The 13,160-nt window shown below is 35.1% G+C and overlaps 1 protein-coding gene across 1 annotated transcript; it reads left to right on the top strand.

Moving 5' to 3' along the window:
* Positions 1–140: 140 nt before the first annotated feature.
* LOC127160822 (transmembrane protein 184B) lies at positions 141–9,770 on the top strand. Its single transcript, XM_051103477.1, has 10 exons — positions 141–1,375; positions 2,447–2,677; positions 4,099–4,264; positions 5,410–5,500; positions 5,588–5,663; positions 6,333–6,424; positions 6,526–6,695; positions 7,194–7,388; positions 7,722–7,748; positions 8,369–9,770. The coding sequence occupies exons 2-10, from the start codon at positions 2,447–2,449 to the stop codon at positions 8,563–8,565; spliced, it is 1,245 nt and encodes a 414-aa protein (XP_050959434.1). The 5' UTR covers positions 141–1,375; the 3' UTR covers positions 8,566–9,770.
* Positions 9,771–13,160: the final 3,390 nt, after the last annotated feature.

Raw genomic sequence — 13,160 nt, 5'->3', positions numbered from 1 at the left:
ATTTAAATAAAAGTGACATGCAGCTGTTATAAATACTGAAGAATTGTTTTTAGTGGTTTCTGGACTTTTCTTGTCATATGTGTACTAACCATAATCATATTTTGCCTCGGCTGTAAACCTGTCCGTGTGTTTAAAGGTAAAGTTAACTGGTTTTCTTTCACTAATTGAGAGTTTCACTGACTGATCTATAATAGATATTATATAGATCAGTGGTCTCATACATTTAATTTGAAATGTCTTGTTATGCTTCGATTATGTGGATGTTTTGATTTTATTTTATTTTTCATTATATTTCCAGTAATGTTTATCATTAACAATCACTTAATCCAATAAGTAGCTACTTGAATGCACATTGAAAGAGATTTGTATTTTTCCATATCCAGTACAAGTGTGTATTATTACTGTTATCATTATGGATTATCTCAGCTCAGCTGCTAACCTGTCAGTATGAAGGGTAAATTAACAAGTTTGCGTTCAGTCAAGTAAATTTCTTTTTGATTGTGAATATTTTGCTTTTGTGTAATTATAGATGATTTTTAATCTTTAGTAACTGCTAGAGTAAAAATAATGTAATTAAAGTATACTATCTAATGTGCTTTAGTTATAAATCTAAAGTTTGGTGTGTATTTTTCCGTATACAGTGCGACTTTTTCCACGTTTTTCACGAAAAGTGTTAAACAAGCCTGGAAATGATGTGATGTTACAAACGTGCAACATCATGAAAACTAAACGCTGTATTTATTTGAGCTCTCTCTCTCTGTATATAAAGTGCAGTGTTTCAAATAAGCTGTAAAGAAATTAATAATGTTATTTGTTTATTATAATTTACTGTCAGATTAAGTAGTTTAGAGTTGAACCATACGAACCAGATAAAAAAAAAACTGTTCGTATTAATCATTTTTACTTTAGTAAATAAGCGGTAAAATACGTAGCCTTTAATAGTTTCCTACTGAAGTAGTCAACTAGCAATTAGTTTTGCAATTATAATAAGGGATTATAGAAAGTATTTTCGGTTTCAGTTTATTATGTGATGCTTCTAAACACCATGCAATGTTTTAAAAAAAGTGATGTTTTCACTTTTTTCTACAACGTATGCGTCTTAAAAATACTAAGTTTGCTTACTGTTACCATGTTCATATTTGCAATAACAGCTTATCTATTTAGAATTATATAATGTGTGCTAAATGACTTATTGATGAATGTTATTATGAAGTGTCGCCTAGCGGACTCGCCCCGTGTTTAAGGTGAAAAGCCGCTGCGGGCGTGATGACGTCACTGAGACTGAACGCCAGCGGACTGAACGCATCGCGCAACAAAACATCATGCGGGATTTCACGTCCTGAGAGCTGCAGATGAGCGGAATCCACTAAATAAAGTGAGTACGACTGTATCTTTGTTGTAGGTTGAGGAGATGTGGCTAAAATCGAGATCAGCGGGACAAACGAGAGTAGCAGCATCATCAGCATCAGCGCATCCGCTCGCGACGCAACACTGCAGCGTTCGCATTATCATCCGCCGAAATGATCGAGAACATTATAAACGCTTTCATTTGTAAATATCGGCAGTCTCAACGTCTTTAAATTGTAAAGTCGCTGGTTTATTTCTTCGATTGTTATGTCTGCGGGCTTGATGATTCTCATCCTGCGATTTAAAAAGATGCAAAGATGGAGATTTTCTTTGATACCGTGTTTCTAAACATGGTCCCCTTGCCAAGACCACGTTTTTTGGGACTTTTTCTATAATAATACCACAGTATGTTTTAGTACTTTGCGCTGGTACATTGTGTACCTTGTAAATATCATAGTTTAAAGTCACTGTGTACTTCAGTATAGCTTATCAACGAACCACCACAGTGCATTTTTGTAAGTGTATGATGATAATACTTCAGTCCAGCATATAGACGCTGTTGTTTTGATGACATTGGTCGTTAGTTCACCTCATTAACCTTGGTTTTGTTAATTTAAAGTGATAGTTCACCTAAAATAGTCTCGTTTTCTACATGTAGAGCGGCTAGTATGTGTGATTTTTGAGATCTTTCATCTTGTGGAGCACAAACATGAGCTCAGATACTATCAGTAGTGTTTCCATCAGTCGTGTTGTGATGCTGCCGTCTCCAGAGGACTGGGTTGACATGGCAACACTGAGAATATCCACTTCCTGGAAGAGAGTCGTGAATCACACACACAGGGTTCACATGATGTCATTGATGCTTTATCAGCTGGAGGAATCAACAAATACTATATTATTACTATAGATATCCATGTGTAAAATCCATAGATTTCACAAAATTGTTTTTTGTATCATAAGGCTTGTATCTTATCTTTGTATCATTCACACACTGTACATCCTCACATTTCACTAGTGAAACCTTAGATTATTTGTTATGACTAGAATGAGCTCCTCCCACTGGTGTGTCTGCCGTGTACTGATTGGCTCTCGTCCGCAGATGGCTTTGCTGTGGAGGAGGGGCGTGTCACTATCGGAGCATTCAGGGAATGACTCTCTGGTTGGCATGGCGCCGGGGCCCGGGGTCGTTACGGTGGCCCCTGGGGGTCACAACAGGTCGTGGGAGACGCCGGTGGTCACCCCAGAGACGCCCATCTTCCTCATGACCCCTGCTGCTCAAACCATCTCTGGAATATTCACCTGGACAGCTCTGCTGCTCACCTGCCAACAGGTATCACACATAAATTCATATTCAGAAACGTATTCTTTACAATGAACCTTGAGAAACTTCCACTACAAAGTGGAAACTCCACTACAAAGCAGACATTATCTAGGGGATTTATTATATTGTGATAACATATAAAGATGTCCTTTCAACAAACGTTAAGTAAGGCAGTTTATTTTTGAAAAAATCAGTTCTACAAGACTAGAGAAAACATACAAAAAGGGCTGTTGTGCTTTGTTTTCATAGAAAAGAGTCTTCAACAATCATAATGCATTGTGCTCAGTCCAGCTCTTCATGAGTATAAAAATACAGAAGTACAATTTGTAGTTTTCACGAAAGACGACTGCTGATTACTTTAGCTAATAAATAAATGTGAATATCTTAGGGCAGGTAACACGTTTATTGTTATATTTGTATGTATGTATATATATATATAATACTGACTTTTTGAAAATGTGTAAGGTTATACCTTTTAAGCTGTTATATATTATGTAGTTTCATAAGATCCAAGTATGTGTTCTCTTTTGTTTAAATAAAGCAAATATTTTAATATATTTAATAACATTTAAATGCATAATAACGTTAATACTGTTGTAAATACTAATATACTTTGATTAATGTATATGGTTTTTTAATTATAATATTGAATTTATTAAAGTCCAAGTATGTATTCTCTCTTTTTTTTTTTCCATATAAAATATTTTCATATATTTCATAATGTATAAATGCAAGTGTAAAAAATATCATGCTAATATTACAGTAAATACTAATATATAATGCTGTAAACTATTATTCGCACATTACTATAATATTAAAGGTTACGGTTAACAACAAAGCACAAACTATTACATTCAGTTGTTATTTATTTTTATATACTGGAATCAACACTAAGTGTTTTAATGCACACCTAAATTGCACAAGGCACTTTATACATTACCTTCTAAATCTATCATTTATGTATATCACAATATTTATTGTAATGTTCACATTATATAATATATCTGTATCATAGAATGGCAAAGGATGATGACGAGCAGTTGCTCTGGCAACAAGTGGCATGACATCAGAGAGCAGAGGTGGTTGCATAGCAACAGCATTCAGAACTCTGTGTGTGTGTGTGTGTGTGTTGTGATAGTTCAGCTTATATGAACCTGTAAAAACACACACACACAGAAATTGTGCTGACAGAAGAGCCACCTGCTCCATTGACACGCTTTTGATTCACGTGTTTGACTGTTCTAAACTAAACAGAAAGTTGTGTTTCTGCTCAGTTTCCATGTTTAATTCATTGCCATGATTGTTTTGAGCAAAACAGCATCAATATATGCTGCATGCATATTGATGAAGAATAATAAATGGCATAATATGAGTAGACATGATAATAAATATGAAAATATTAAAATTGTATTGTCTTGTCTGTGTTTTAGATCTACATGCACTTGCGCTACTACAACACTCCTAATGAGCAGCGGCACATCGTTCGCATCCTCTTCTTCGTGCCGATCTACGCCTTTGACTCATGGCTCAGTCTGCTGTTCTTCACTAACGAGGAGTATTACGTTTACTTCGACACCGTCCGTGACTGCTATGAAGGTCAGACACACGCACTGTTTACAGTTAGAAACTTGACGTAATTGATGAATTTTGCAACATTTGCACTTTTGTCTGCATCTTATGTCTGCTGCTTTAAATGTACATTCTTATTGCAGTTCTGCATCATATTTGCATACTTAATGATTTACACACAACCCAGATGTCTGTATAGATAATGTCATGTTTTGCTTAATCTAATAATGATGCTTTCGCAATCTTTTTTCTTTTAATGGAGTTGTTTCTACAGTGTCAGTGATTCCTAATCATTGACCCCTGCTTTATATATGTCATAAATCGGTGCGCCAATACCATGTTTACACAGTTTCTGTGTAGAAATAATGACTGTCTGAACAAGGGTTGTGCAATATTGACAAAATTTTTTATTTTTGGGTATTTTTCGATAGCAATAACTAAACAACATTGTGCTGGTACCCTGGCTGGTTTAAGCCAATCATAAATAAATAAGACAGTAAAACCACCAGTAGGTGGCAGCAAGTCACTGTCTTAATGAGTGATTCATTGAATCATTTACTCATACAATTAATTCAAAACTGCTGATTCATTTAGAAATGAAGCAAGTGACGGTTGTTATGAATGGATAATTAAATCATTGACTCAAAAGATTAGTTCAAAATATAAATGTTTGTTTAACTGTAGAATCAATCACATTTACAATTGTCCTTATGATAAATAATATAGAATGTTAAATATTGCACAACCCTAGTCTGAACTATGGTGATTCCTGTAGAAACTGTGGTTTACAGTAAATGTAAGTAAGGTCTGTAGAAATATTATCAGAATGTTATGTGTTGTATTCAGTGTCAGGTGATAAATCACAGTGAGGAATGTGATGTCGAGATTTCGGTCACGTCTGGACCCGTTCGGTAGACACAACACCTGAAGCAGCACAGAAATAGTCATAGTGAACTTTAATTTCACACAGCTTTCTCTCTCACTGTTTAGGAGATCTGTTGCGTTTGGTTCAAGTATGAACTATGTGTTCAAAAGCTGAGTTCATATTAAGACTGCACATTTTAGTATCTTTAGTTCTAGTTTTCTGTTTTCTGTGTAGGATGAATCATTGTGATACAACATAGATTTCACCAGTTGTGATGGTGTTAATTCATGTGACTGTGTTTCTGCAGCGTTTGTCATCTATAACTTCTTGAGTTTGTGTTATGAGTATCTGGGTGGCGAGAGCGCCATCATGGCTGAGATCAGAGGAAAACCCATCCAGTGAGTTCAGCGTTTACCATTCCTCCGTTTCTGTCTCTTAAGTTATGTCAGGTGATCTGAGCTGTGTGTTTGTGTGTGTTCATACAGGTCCAGTTGTGTGTACGGCACTTGTTGTCTGTGGGGCAGAACTTACTCCATCGGCTTTCTGCGCTTTTGCAAACAGGTATCAGACCCACACACACATCTCCAAACATAAATGGGTTGATGACTCATAAGGAGTAGTGGAAAACTGTTTTCAATGCATATGCCAAGTGTTTAATGACTCAAACTCTACAACATAACATGCAAACAGACTGTATGCGTAATAATAAATACATAATATAGTTATCTCAAAAGTTATAATACATGATTATTAAAGGGTTAGTTAACCCAAAAATGAAAATTGGCCCATTATTTACTCACCCTCCAGGCATCCTAGGTGTATAACACTTCCTTTTTCAGATGAATGCAGTCGGAAATGTATTAAAAATTATCATGGCTTTTCTAAGCTTTAGAACAGCATAGACGGGTTTTTAACTTCAACAGTCCAAAACAAGTCCAATAAAGTGCATCCATCCACAATAAAAAGTGCCTCACACAGCTCCGGGGGTCAGTAAAGACCTCCTGTAGTGAATCAAGGTGTTTTTGTAAGAACAGTATCCTTATTTAAAAAAGTAAGAATCACTTTAATCCAGCTTGTGCTCACTGTTGTACATGGAAGCCATTCAGAGCAGATGACATATGATGTTTATTATATTCAATTTAGTCATTTGAAGTCAATTTAGTTCTGTCTTTATGAACTGTTGTCTGGGGTTTTTTTGGATGGATTGAACTCAGTGTCTGTGTGTCTCAGGCAACGCTACAGTTCTGTGTGGTGAAGCCGCTGATGGCCATGATCACCGTCATCCTGCAGGCCTTCGGGAAATACAGAGATGGAGACTTCAAGTGCGTTTGTTCGTCTTAGTCATCACACACACACACAGATATCAGTGACTGTTTTATTAAATACTGATAGTAAACTGCGTCTCTCTCTCTCTGTGTTTCAGTGCTGCCAGTGGTTATTTATATGTGACCATCATCTACAACATCTCAGTCAGTCTGTCTCTCTACGCTCTCTTCCTCTTCTACTTCGCCACTCGTGATCTGCTGGAGCCATACGGCCCCATGCTGAAATTCCTCATGGTCAAATCTGTCATCTTCCTCTCCTTCTGGCAGGGTGAGTCTTCATCACATTATCCTTCATCAGTGCATCTGCATTACCCTCCGATCTGACTTTTGATTTGAAGTAATTTTCCCAAATAACAAAACATCTCAAGAGGTTTCATGTGAATCATCCCTGATGGAGAAAAGTTTGAAGAACATATTTACATTTGAAGTTTTGTCTGAGGATTTGCACATTAAGTCAGGGTGATTTCTCAAATGAATTTCTCATCGGGGTTCTTACATTCTTGACTATAAATGCCTGTGTAGTTTAATTTTATTAAATATACATATTAATTACACACAGTACACACATATATTAGGCAAACTCAAATTTTTATTTTGTATGCGATTAATCATGATTTATCGATTGACAGCCCTAATTTGTCTTCTGTCTTGTTAAAATGTATTATTTATATCTGTGTTTGACTGAAGACATCAAAAATGCTTCGGGCATGCACAGGAGTGCTAGTAAAGCATGTCTGAATTGAACTTATTATTTTGTGTGCTGTAGGGATGCTGCTGGCCATTCTGGAGAAATGCGGCACAATTCCTCGCATAAACTCTCCTGATGTCAGCGTTGGGGAGGGGACTGTTGCTGCTGGCTACCAGAACTTCATCATCTGCATCGAGATGTTTTTCGCCGCTCTGGCGCTTAGACACGCGTTCACTTACAAGGTCTACATGGACAAGAGACTCGAAATTCAGGGTAACTGCATGTGTACTGATTTATTTGATACTGTTTACATGATACGATCACTTTGATTCTGATTCTTTTCAGTTTTACACTTGTGAGATGCTTTCACTTTTCACTGCTGTGGTGCTGAGAGTCTGTGAAAGATGTGTTTCAGCTTTGTAAATGTGCAAAATCTTCAATGTTTCTAACTGATCTTCCTCTTTTTCTTCCTCTCTATCATTTGCCATCGCTCAATCCTGGATTTGTTTCTTGTACTTTTAAAATCCTGATTTCAATGGGAACATGCTGTCATTTTGTCTGATTCTTTTGTGTTTCTCTGTTTGTGTCCATCTCTGTCTCTCTCAGGTTGTGTTCCTGTCTATGGCCAATACGGTAGGTTTACTCAATTTTATGTTTTCACTGTCATCATTTAATGCATATTTCACTTTAATACACATTCTGTGTGTTTGTACAGGAACCTTTCATTTTCTTTAATTCAGTGTTCTTTTATTTATTTTTTTTATTTTTTGAACTATTATTTTTTTTTATATACTTTGCCACCTTTTTATTTTATTTATTTATTTTTTAAGTTTTTGTTTGATTTTGTTGTGTTTGCCATTTTTATAGTAGGTTTTTCTTTAAATGCGAACAGATTTTTTATTTATCAATTAATTATTATTATTATTATTTTTTTTTTTTTTCAGTTGTAGTTGTTGCAGGTGTTTTTCCAATTAAAAAACTCTCTAGTTTGAGACCAGACTCTAATGCTGTCTATTAAAAAATAAAAAATAGCAAATAGCAATTATGCAAAAATAGCATAATTGTGTACAAATGTATGGTAAAATGCTAAAGCCATGGTTTTGTCAGGCTCTGCCATGAACTAAAGGGTATTGCCAATTTTTCCTTCAATTCATCCCTCACAAACGTCATATTTTAATAGGGGAAAAATTGCTCTGCAAGTGGTTTTAAGCAGTTATGTGCTCAATAAAACTGTCTGTCTCTCTACGTTTCAGGTCGTTGTGCTCCCATGAGCATCTCCAGCAGCCTGAAGGAGACGATGAATCCAGGCGACATGCTGCAGGACGCCATCCATAACTTCTCTCCGGCGTATCAGCAGTACACGCAGCAGAGCCGCTCTGAACCTCTGAGTCGCTCCAACAGCTGCAGCAACGAGAAAACACTGCTGCTCAGCTCCGATGACGAGTTCTGATACGCTCATGTTACAAACACACTAGTGAGATGATGATGATTACGAGGCCTACATAGACAGCATGCATAGGCATCATCAGTGTTCCGTTGTAAAGGCTCTTCCAGACAAAAGGCAGCAAAACTACTGTATGCTACCTTGCAGTATGTTGTTGTGGCCAAAATTTTGATAGAAAATACTTCAATCCAGTGGTTCTCAAACGTTTCAAATGTAGTTACGACCTCTGATCAAATCAGAGTACAAATCATTCTATTAACAGCAGTGGAAGAATGTTCTGGCAAGGTTCTCTCAAAGTAATGAACAAACGTTGAGGGATGAATGTTTGTTTAAACATTGTTCTCAAAATGTAAGCACAAAAACATTTAAACCTTGTTCATGGAACGTTCGCTTCCAGAAATATTTTAATTGGAAGCTTGTGTAACATTTTTTAAATGTTACTATTTGTTCCAGAATGTTCAGAGAACATTCAAAAGTAACATTCCCATAATGTTTGAACAATTCTAAACTGGAATGATTCCCTAACAGTCGCATAACCATAAGAAAACATTATTTTGAAAAATCTAGATGTTCAGAGAACTTTCAGAAATAATGTTTGCAACTTAATGAGAACATTAGCAAAAGATTTTGATTAATATCATATTCTGATCAATAACCCAGTATTTCAGATAAATCATGATGCTATGAGGCCCCCAACATAATAGTAGAAAAGTAACATCTAGAAGCTTTGTAATCAAAAACACCTTATTTTGCAAACCATTTTTTTTAAATATTGCAACCAAGCTCAAACCAATAACCAGTAAGTAAATAAATGATCTTTATAAATTTGATGAACTGATTGAGTGTTTGAGTCAAAAACAAACCTTTCTGTAAACTTAACTCAGGAGCTTGACTTTTTCATCATGTTTTTACCTCCTTTATAATTAAATATGTTAATTTACAAAGTGCAGTGTGAGAATCACTGGTTTAACTCAAACTGGAGCACTGTATGTGTGTCACATGGAGCTGCTGCCTGTGTAGAGCGTCTCAAATCACTCACTAATGAGGGTTTATTAGCTGTAGTAGGTTTTAAAGAGTGAGACAGACTGGAGGATGATTATGAGTCATAAAGATGTGCCATATACACACAAACACTCCTCTCGGCACTTTCTACATGTATATTTCAGGGTAACGTTAAGATTTATTTACATGAAGTATCTAGATTATAAACTGCTGCATAATAAACTACAGGAGGAACTAGTTAATGACTGAAATGCCTTAAACATCTGTTACTCTCATGTGGATTGAGAACTTTACTATAGTAAACAGCTGCAGATTCAAATGAAGCAATTTATTGTCTCTTCATTGTCTTTTACTCTTGAATGTTTTCCTGCTGTTTCTATCTGTTTTCTGAGTAAATGAGACTTAAATTTCTCCTCAAATGGATGTAAAGATGAGTGAAATACAGATGAGAGACAGATTAAACCTCACACAGATGTTTGAAAGCAGCTGTGTGAAGCTTCCTCAGATAATTGTCCTCTTTTGTTTGAGCGTCTTCTGTTAATCTTTCCTTTCCAAACCCATTTTCTCTGAGTATTATCAGTCATAACAAAGAAATAAAGTTGAAGTCAAAAGTTTACATACACCTTGCAGAATCTACAGTTTTACCAAAATAAGAGGGATCACACAAAATGCATGTTTCAGTACTGATCTGAATAAGATATTTCACATAAAATACATTTACATATAGTCCACAAGAGAAAATAAGTTTTAGAGTAATAATAGTTAATAATAATAACAGTTAATAATAATAATTTTAGTTAATAGAATTTATAAAAATTACGCAGTTTAAAAGTTTATGTACACTTGGTTCTTAATGCTGCGTTATTTCCCGAATTATCCACAGCTGTGTTTTTTTTTTTTTTTTTTTTTTTTTTTTTTTTTAGTGATGGTTGTTCGTGAGCCATTTTTCTTTTTTTTTTTTTCCTGAACAGTTCAACTGCCTGCTGTTCTTCAGGTCCCACAAATTCTTTTTTTTTTTTTTTTTTTTTTTTTTTTTTTTTTTTTTTTTTATATTTGAACCCTTTCCAACAATAATTTTGTATTTGAATATCAGGGTAAATGTAACTTATTTTGTCTATACTGTTTAAAAATATACACATCTTCATTATGTTCAAATGTTTACATCCCCGGCTCTTAATGTATCTTTTTTTTTTTCTCTCTTCTGGAGCATCAGTGAGCATTTAAACCTTCTGTAACTGAGTCCCTCAGTTGTCCTCAGTGTGAATAGATGGATCTAAAAATCATACAGTCATTTTTGGAAAAGGATAAATACACAAATATGCAGAAAAAACGAGGAATTTTCTGAAGAACAGTGTTCAGTTTAACTGTTCAGGATGAACAAGGGACTCATGAACAGCTAATGATCCCTCTTATTTTGGTAAGCATTTTAACATTTCGCAGATTCTGCAAACCTTTTACTTCAACTGTACATGATACATCTTTGAAAACTATTACATTTATTGAAATCAGTTCTGTGCATGTTAGTTCTTGATCTGTTCAAGATGTAAAGCAGCATTTGGTCAGTTGCTAAGTTTACTGCGGTCAGGCCAGCCTCCACTTAGAAAAACACGGTCATTCTAGCCGCCACTTTATTTTGAGGTGCGCGCATATACTACGCGTTAAGGCAATAGCGTGCAAAAACCTACATCAATGGAAAAGCGATCTTTAGCTTTAATTTATTGAGCCAGTTACTCTGTCAATACTGAATGAACCAATGAATAAATTCCAACAAACAAATAAATAAATAAATAAATAAATAAATAAATTTTTAAAAACGGTCTGATAACAAATGTTGCTCAAATGTTGAGTAATATTCAATGTAGAATTTCCAAATAATATGAAAATAAATTATGAGAAATAACAAAATAAAAGCTTTTCATGAACGTGCAAATAACCATTTTTATATGTAAATTCACATTATTACTATAATAAATAAAATTCCCTGTTTCCACAAAATGTGTCACTTTAAATTAGGCTTTTTAATTTATTTTTTTATTTTTTTTTAAAGACCCAGTGTCAGGACTATCTGAATGATGTAGCATTACATAATAAAAGCCTTCCAAAAACTTATATATAACAAGTTTTGTCTTTGAATTTGGAGAGCTCTAAAAAAGAATCTCCCTGTTTGCACGAACCAGATTCAATTCAAATTGACAGTCCAACACCCCAGTGAGTGCCTCAGCCAGTTTCAGGACTATCTGATGTGATATTACATAATAAAAGCCTTCCAAAAACTCATACTGTATATGTCCAGTTTTGTCTTTCATTTTGGATAGCTCTAAATAAGAAACTCTGTGATTGCACAGACCAGTTTCAATTCAGACTGACAGTCCACCATCCCAGGGTGCCTCTCAGCCAGTTTCAGGACTATCTGATGTAGCATTACATAATAAAAGCCCTCCAAAAACTCATATATAACCAGTTTTGTCTTTGATTTTGGAGAGCTCTAAAAAAGAAACTCGCTGTTTGCACGGACCAAATTCAAGACAGTTCAAAAGTTTCAGGACTATCTTATACATTATAATAAAAGCCCTCCAAAAACTCATACTGTTTTAGTTTTTTTTGAAAAGAAAAAGAAACTCCCTGTTTGCACAGACTAGTTTCAATTCAGATTGACAGTCCACCACCCCAGGGTGTCACTCAGCCAGTTACTCAATAGTTACAGGACTATTTTATGTAGCATTACATAATAAAAGCCTTTCAAAACTCATGTATAACCATTTTTTTATTATTATTTTGGATAGCTCTAAAAAAGAAACTCGCTGTTTGCACAGACCAGACCAGTTTTAGTTTCAGATTAACAGCCCACCACTAGTTTCAGGATTATCTGATGTGGCATTACATAATAAAAGCCCTCCAAAAACTCATATATGACCAGTTTTATCTTTGATTTTGGAAAGCTCTAAGAAGGAAACACAGTGTTTCCACATAACAATTTAAATTCAGATTGACAGTTGCCTTATTTAGAGCTATTCCAAATTAAAGACAAAACTAGTCATGTATGATTTTTTGCTCAGCCAGTCCTGAAACTGGCTAAGTGACACCCTGTGGTAGTGGATTGTCAGTCTGAATTGAAACTGGTCTATGCAAACAGGTTTCTTTCTTTTTTTGAGCTCTCCAAAATCAAACAAAACTGGTTATATATGCTTTTTTAGTTTATTTTTAGAGCTCTCCGAAATGAAAGACACGACTTGTTATATATGAGTTTTTAAAGGGCTTTTATTATGTAATGCTACATCAGATAGTCCTGAAACTGGCAGAGGGACACACTGGGGTGGTGGATTATCAATCTGAATTGAAACTGGTCTGTCCAATCAGGGAATTTCTTTTTTAAAGCTCTCCAAATTCAAAGACAAAATGAATTTATATATGAGTTTCTGTAGGACTTTTATTTTGTAATTGGACATCAGACAGTCCTGACATTGGGGAAATGACATTCTGGAGTGGTGTACTGTTAATTTAAAGTTAAACATTTTGATCATTCAATATTGACAGAGTAACTGGCTCAATAAATGAAAGCCAAAGATCGCTTTTCCTCTCATGTAGGTTTTTGCACGCTA

This window comes from Labeo rohita, unplaced genomic scaffold (assembly GCF_022985175.1).
Source record: "Labeo rohita strain BAU-BD-2019 unplaced genomic scaffold, IGBB_LRoh.1.0 scaffold_464, whole genome shotgun sequence".
NCBI lineage: Eukaryota > Metazoa > Chordata > Actinopteri > Cypriniformes > Cyprinidae > Labeo > Labeo rohita.
This window is presented reverse-complemented; position numbering and strand designations above follow the sequence as displayed.